This window comes from Neophocaena asiaeorientalis, unplaced genomic scaffold (assembly GCF_003031525.2).
Source record: "Neophocaena asiaeorientalis asiaeorientalis breed wild unplaced genomic scaffold, Neophocaena_asiaeorientalis_V1.1 scaffold177, whole genome shotgun sequence".
In the NCBI taxonomy this organism is placed as follows: Eukaryota; Metazoa; Chordata; class Mammalia; order Artiodactyla; family Phocoenidae; genus Neophocaena; species Neophocaena asiaeorientalis.
The window spans coordinates 13,276,022-13,283,355 of record NW_020172779.1 but is presented as its reverse complement, the minus strand read 5'-3'; the positions used below and the strand labels follow the sequence as shown (position 1 = coordinate 13,283,355).

Genomic DNA, 7,334 nt, shown 5'->3' with positions numbered 1-7,334 from the left:
TTTTTTTTTTTTTCCGGGTTTTTTTTTTTTTTTTTTTTTTTTTTTTTTACTGAGAATCCTGGTGGTTATTTCTCACCTCTGGGCCTTCACATGTGTCTCTCCTCTCTGTCTAGGGTGCTCAGTAAACTCAGGTGCCCCCTGCAAGGTTCTGCTGAAGCCACACCGCCCTGGGGGTTTTGCTCCCTCCCTCCTGCCCCGCACCCACTTCACACCCCTCTGGATCCCCTGGCTCAGCCCAAGCCCTCTGGACACCTAGAGCTTCTTTTTTGCAGGCCTCTCACTGCTGTGGCCTCTCCCATTGCGGAGCACAGGCTCCGGACACGCAGGCTCAGCGGCCACGGCTCACGGGCCCAGCCGCCACACGGCATGTGGGATCTTACCGGACTGGGGCACGAACCCATGTCCCCTGCATCGGCAGGCAGACTCTCAACCACTGTGCCACCAGGGAAGCCCACCTAGAGCTTCTTGAGGACAAGGACTGTGCCTTCTTCATTTCTAGTCCCATCATCTGCACTTGGGAGGGGTTTATTCAGTGTTCAAGTAGTTCATACCTTTTGCCTTCTCTCTGGGTGCTGGTGGTAGTGATGGGAGCGGGGGGACTTGGTTTTGATGAAGACGTCCTGGCATCCTGCACAGAAAGATGTTTATTTTCCTCCAAGTTACACGGAGGAATTTTCACTGCCTCATTGAGTTGTTTTCTCATGTGAAAGTGTCCAGTGAATTGAACAGAGAAATCCTTTCTCATCTGACTGTGGAAGGAGGCAGGTACAGCAGAAGAGCAGCTGCGTGTTTAAAGGCAGGCAGACTTGACTCTAGTCCAGAATCTGCCCGGTAGTGACTTTGTGACCTGGGAAAGATCGTCCCACCTCAGCCTTCTTGTCAGTAAGATGGGTTCTAGCCCTCGCTTGCAGGATTTTGAGACTTGAGGTCAAATGTGTAAACCTTCTCATACAGTGCCCGTTTGTTTTTTTTTTTTACTCCTGTAAACTCAAAGTGACTTTTAAAGTATTAAAACACCATTATGCACTATTTTGTTTCTTAATACTTTTTTTGTATGCCTGTTACTTTAAAATAATTTTAAAGTTTTTTGAAGAATTGTCAGAAATAGTTGCTTTAATTCTTGACCCTTTTGAAATGTAGCCATTTCACCAAATTTGAATTATTCCTCCAGAAAATGAATTGTACTTTAAATATGTATTTTCAGATTATCATGGCAAACGTTTTTAATTTCTTTGTCAGGAGTTTTCAAATAAAGAGGCAAATGTGGCATAAGAAAAGGAACTCTGAAAAAAGGGTGTTAACAGAACTGTTTCCTTTTCCCAGTCTGACACCAGTCCCACTCTAGGGCCTTGGACAAGTCCCTGAATCTCTCTATAGGCTCCTGTTTCTTTAAAGCATTGTAAACTCTAACTCAGAGGCTTGTTGGAGGACTATATTTCAGAAATTATGAGTATGTGGCACGTAGTAGATACTGGTAATATCAGATAGCCAAAATCTCAGGATGCCTAAGGAAAGCAAAATAGAGGCTTCTGCAGTCAAGTGAAAACTCCAGCAGCATCAGTGCTGCTGTTAAGTGCACAGTGATCTGCCCTGTGGAACCCAGATTCTTGACTTGTTTTTAAGAGAACAATTTCTAGTTTATAACTTGAGACTACTGATAGAAAAAATATTATTTAACTTAAAAGGTATTAAATGCCCACCCCATCCCCTCCATCCCTGAACAGTTGTTGGGTTTTCTGCTTCATAGCAGAAAAGCTAAGCTGTGCGATCCTTTTTCTCACAACAGTGAGGGTGAGCGCCACCTAGAGTCAAAGGTATGACTTGCAGTTCACCTATTCCAGGTATTAATACTTTGCTTTGGTTTTTAATCCTCATTGCTGTCTCTATTACTTATTCAGATGAAATGAAAAACATTTCTAAACCACCGTTTGTTCTCATTTTCTTGTTGATTTTCTTCTAAAAAAGTTAATTCGGCTTTGGTTCCTCATTCATGAAAGTAATACAACTCATTATAGATTCAAACAATTACAGAAAAATAGTCAAGTGTTCCATCTGTTTTTTTCTACAAAAAATCACTCAGAGACAACCAGTATTTTGGTAAGTTTCTTTCTATCCCTTTTTCCCCCAAACAAAATATATAATTCACAAATACATTTAAATTTGAGATTATGTCATATGACAGTTTTTTTCCTTTTTATTTCACAAAACATTGTGATCATTTCCCCAAAGTCATCCAAAAATTAGTTAGAAACTTAAATTTCAATACCTGGTTAACTAGTCCACTTTGTGATTATTTCAGGCTTTGTTAATCAACCCCTGTTATTGCGTATTTAGGTTGTTTTACACATAGATTAGTAGCAAAGCGTTATTTTGTTGGGTACGTACTGTGGCCATGCTGTACATATATTTTAATAGCCTGCACTTCTCATTTCATAAAATAAACATCAGGTGTTTCCATTGTTAATGTACCTTTTTCATAAGCATGAATCTTCATGGAAAATGAAATACCCCTTCACTTTCACTTTTAAGTGCCCCCGCTGACATGGACTCCCAGGAAACAATGCCTTTTGCTAAACTCCCTTTCCTGCCTCCTATTCCTTTCTCACCTGTTCTTTCTCATCCTTGGACTAGGCTGGTCCCACTCTGAGTCCTCTTCGTTCTGACGGTCCCTTTATATTCTGTCTCCGTGGAAACGCAGGCGCCTGTGTATTCACGCAAGCCCTTGGTCATTGATACTCACCCTCTCATCTGTTCCTCTCATCTCGCTAGCTCTCTCCTGTGTGTTGTTTTCCATTCTTTGTATTGCTATGGGGAGGTCTCTTTTGCCAGTTCAGCATGAAAACAGATTCTTTTGCAGGGGAAGGAGAATGCAATGGCCAACCAGGCTCTTATGTCTCCTCCTCCTGTTTCTGACAACAGGTGGATATCAGTGCTGACAAACAGCAAAGAAGAGGCCCTCACCATGGCCTTCCGTGGAGAGCAGAGCACGGGGGAGAACAGCCTGGAGGACCTGACGAAAGCCATCATTGAGGACGTCCAGCGGCTCCCAGGCAATGATGTCTGCTGCGACTGCGGCTCGTCAGGTATCTGCCCCCAGACTTGAGCCGCTTGTTAAACATCCCTTCTCTTCCTGTAGAATATAAATGAGCATGTTATTAAAATGCCTTAATCTCCTTGTGGACACAGACACATGTATGCCCTAGAGGTGGGTGAATTGTCCCACCTCTGAGTGCTTTCACCCCTGCCGTTTGCTCTACCTGGGAAGCCCTCGCCTGCTCTCCCTAAATGGCACCTGCCAAAATGCCACCTTTCCTGTAAGGTCCAGTTAAATGGACAGTAAGGGGTGAGCACTGGACACGGAGTCCATCATCCTGGTTTGGAATCACCCGCCCGCTTCTCAGAGCCTGGACGACCTCATACTAAGTCCCTTTACTATTCTGATCTTCAGTTTCCTCATCCTGAAAGTGGGATAACAAACCTCAGCTGTTATGAGGGTGTAGTGAAATGGCGTATATGACATTGGCTGGCACACGGTACCTTTCCTTCCGTTCGGTAAAACCTCCCCAACCTCTGTATCACACTGGTGTCCCCTTGCTCCAAATTTCTGTTCTCAAATGGCATCTGTGTTACTTAGGTATTGACAGTAGCTAACATTGATCGAATGCTTACGTTATAATAAGGATTGTGATATTTGTTTTGCTGGTCTTTACGTACTGAATCATCGCAGAATCTCTGTGAGCAAGATAACTAAAATTATCCCCATTTCACAGACGAGAAAACTGGGGGAATCAGAGAAGTTGATTGACTTGCCTGAGGTCACACATCTAGTAGGGGTCAGAATGTCGTGCAAACCTATCCTTAAGCATTATGATCTCCTTTTTAATTGTTTTACTAGTGCAGATGGGCTCCTGTATACAACAGGCCATAAGCACCTCAGAGGCAAGTCTCACATCTTCTGCTTTTGTGTACGTGTGTGACAGTGACTGACACAGTGTCAGGGTATGGCAGAGGAGGCTCTGCTCTGGGGCTCTTGGGGGTTGTAGAAAAAGCTATCTTATTACCAAGAGGTGCTTGTGCAGAAGCCATAACCAGGATGACGGGTTAAGTTGGGTTGTAGCGTGGAGGTTAACGATGGCTGTAGAACCCAGTCCCTTGTGAGCTGTACTTAGAAGGCCTTTAATCTATCACTGTCAGGATGTTTCCTCGGCCTCCTGGGCAAAGTCTTTCTCACATTTTCACAAAAATAAAGCACTGAATTTTATTTTCAATTCAGTATTGAAGGGATAGTTTTAAATTTTGTCTTAAAATTTGCTCTCTAACAAGCTATTAGTTTTTGTAATAGCCCCTAGGCTAAACTGCAAGCATCCATTTCTTCCATTTAAATTTTTCCCTTATAGTTTTTAACAAATTTTACTACTGTTTTAGCTTCCTCTGTAGTTGGCACACTAAAAATTAGATATCTTGTCTTCAAAATCCTTTCCACAGAACCCACCTGGCTTTCAACCAACTTGGGGATTTTGACCTGCATAGAATGTTCCGGCATCCATAGGGAAATGGGGGTTCATATTTCCCGCATTCAGTCTTTGGAACTAGACAAATTAGGAACTTCTGAACTCTTGGTAAGTAGTGACCTGTCATGAATATATTTAGTATATTGCTTTGGGGTTTTTTGTTTCTGCTGAGTGCAAAGAATTCTAGTTCCTGAATTTAGTGAATTTAAATAGGTATTTAAAATGTAAATTTTGTGGTATGTAACATTGACTGTTTCTACTTCCTGATTGAAGAACTGGCGAATCATACATTTCTATAATTAGCTCCACTGAATGGCTCTTTTCTTCTAGGATAGGCTTTTTCAAAGCTGCTTTTCTTCTTTTGGAATAGTTTTTATATGATTCACTGTCATAGCAGTAAAGGGAGTTAAATGTTGAACTCGCATGTTCACTTTGTCTAGTGGCTTATGTTATTAAAGACAGTGACCAAAGAGTTTTTCTCTATTTTTACTGTTTGTAAGTTTGTAAAAGTACACATGAATTGAGAGTGGCCTGTTAGCTACTGTCATAAACCAACCACTCCTTAACCCGTAACTTCCTTAGGTAGTCAGGGAAAAAATTGCGTGCCATTATGGTGTATAGCTTTATAATATGGAAAGTGGACCCTCATCAGGTCCAAGTTAAACTGGTCCCACAGTTCACCAAATGAAGGAAGGAAAGGCCTACTTATGGCATCTCCTATAATACCTTGTGGCCATCAGTCCTCTGTCTTGCATAACTGGAACCCTGGTGCCTGTGAGAGAGTCCTTCTACTAAGGGTGAAAGGGTTCGAAGTAAAGTAGGGCTTCTCCTCACACAGGAGGCTCTTGATCAGGACCTGAGTGTGCCTGGGGCTCAAAAAATCTGAAAGCCTAGCTTATCACTAGCCTTGCCGGGAGCAAAGTACCCCAGAGTCAGGGCAGGTAGTCACCCAGCCAGCAGCCTTTGTCATCTGAGCACCCATTAAGCAATGGTGGTCTGTCTTGTGTTGCATGAGCCCCTTGATTTAGGAAGTATCCTCCTGAAACACGGCTCCCTATTTACTTCCGGGTCATAGAGAAAAGGCTCGGACCTAATACCTGAAACGTTCTTCTTTAGTATGAAAATGGTGTCAGTCCATCGTAAACACTTAACTATGTGATAAACCCAAGAGACCTGATCACATGAGTGTTTCATAAACTTCACATCAATCCCCAAATTATCTCAGTGACCAAAAGCCTTTCAGGACAAATTTTCTTGGAAGGGTCTTGAACCCAGAAGCAAAATGGTTCCTGGGGCCTCTTCAGTAATCGCCTGCAGCATCTTAATTGGTGCCCCAAATATAAAGGAGTCGTACATCCTTGTCTGTTCAGTAACAGTAAATCTGCTTTATCTAGAAATGAGTTGTGATGGTAATTGAGAAGCTATTGCTGTCCATTAAGCATTTAACCTAGATTCATATTTGGAATCTGCTCTGTCTAATCTCGTGTGTGTGTGTGTGTGTGTGTGTGTGTGTGTGTGTGTGTATGTGTAGGACCACATCCTATTCTAGTCTAACATTTGTCACATTATGTTTGTGAAAATGATTAGTTTTCTTATCCATGGTTCCACTAGTCCATTAGCTCCTATAGCAGGGAACATGGTTTACCCATCTCTGTATTTCCGGCGCTCAGAAGTTCAGTGTCTGGCACAGGGTACGTGCTCCATAAGTTATCTGTTGACCAGGTGGATGGACAGTTTGTATTTTGAGCCAAATGAGGGAAAATACGTATTCAGAAATCTCGAAAGCAAATAATAGGAAACTTTTAAACTAGTAGTAAGGAGTTTGCTATATTGTGTTTTGTTTATGTTACAGCTGGCCAAGAATGTAGGAAACAATAGTTTTAATGATATTATGGAAGCAAATTTACCCAGCCCCTCACCAAAACCCACCCCTTCAAGTGATATGTAAGTACTTCTAATACAATGAATTCTTTATTGTTCTATAATTGTTCTTCTACTCTCCCCAAAACTTCTCAGTGGTTGTAGTATTTTTTTTTCCCCAGAGGAGATTTCATTATGAGAAAAAAGCAGAGAAAAGCAAAGTGTCTGAGACATATTTCTGGAATGACCCGATTATTTTCATCATCACCTTTCCCTAGGTAGTCGCAGCTGCTCTATGGAGGATAAATCTTCGTAAGGACAATTATCTCTTAATCCTCACATGTTGTGATAAATAAGAGACATACAAAAGCAACGGGAGATTCCTATCAGATTGGCGAAAAGCCAAACGCTTAAAAGCCCACTCAGCCAGACTGTGGGGAAACAGACATCTCCTCTCCTGTGTTGTTGGTGGGAGTACAAATGGTACACTATCCATAGGGGACAAATTAGCCACTTTCGTCACGATTATAGATTTATTTATTACCCTGACTCAGCGATGGCACTTCTGGGAAGTTCTTCCTGTTCTGTAATGGAAAAGGATTAGGAACAAAGCAAGTGTCTACCTGTAGATACAGGATGAAATATTCTGTGGTATGACCACACGGCGGAACCCCTTGCAGATGTAAAAAGGAATAGGAAGCTTCTTCTGTCCTGATCTGGGATGATCTCCAGGATGACTGTCAAGTGAAAACATCAGGTGCAGTGAGTGCAGTGTTCACGGCACGCTGCCTTTGGGGCAGGGAAGGGTGGAGGGCGTGGGAACAAGTGTACAGAGGCCCCCGCACCCCCGACCCAGGCACCCTGTCCAAACGCAGGAGCCAGATTTTGGGTACTTCTACTGATTAATCCCTCACTGTGAACTCTCGCTACTCATCATCTGGACCCAGACACCAAATAGATTTG

The 7,334-nt window shown here is 42.5% G+C and overlaps 1 protein-coding gene across 1 annotated transcript in view; it reads left to right on the top strand.

Moving 5' to 3' along the window:
• Window positions 1-7,334, top strand: part of ASAP1 (ArfGAP with SH3 domain, ankyrin repeat and PH domain 1) — a 145,315-nt gene that overhangs the window by 93,570 nt on the left and 44,411 nt on the right. Inside the window, exons 13-15 of the mRNA XM_024741265.1 lie at window positions 2,920-3,083; window positions 4,486-4,619; window positions 6,364-6,455. Of these exons, the coding sequence (XP_024597033.1) occupies window positions 2,920-3,083; window positions 4,486-4,619; window positions 6,364-6,455 (390 nt within the window). The remainder of the gene's footprint in view (window positions 1-2,919; window positions 3,084-4,485; window positions 4,620-6,363; window positions 6,456-7,334) is intronic.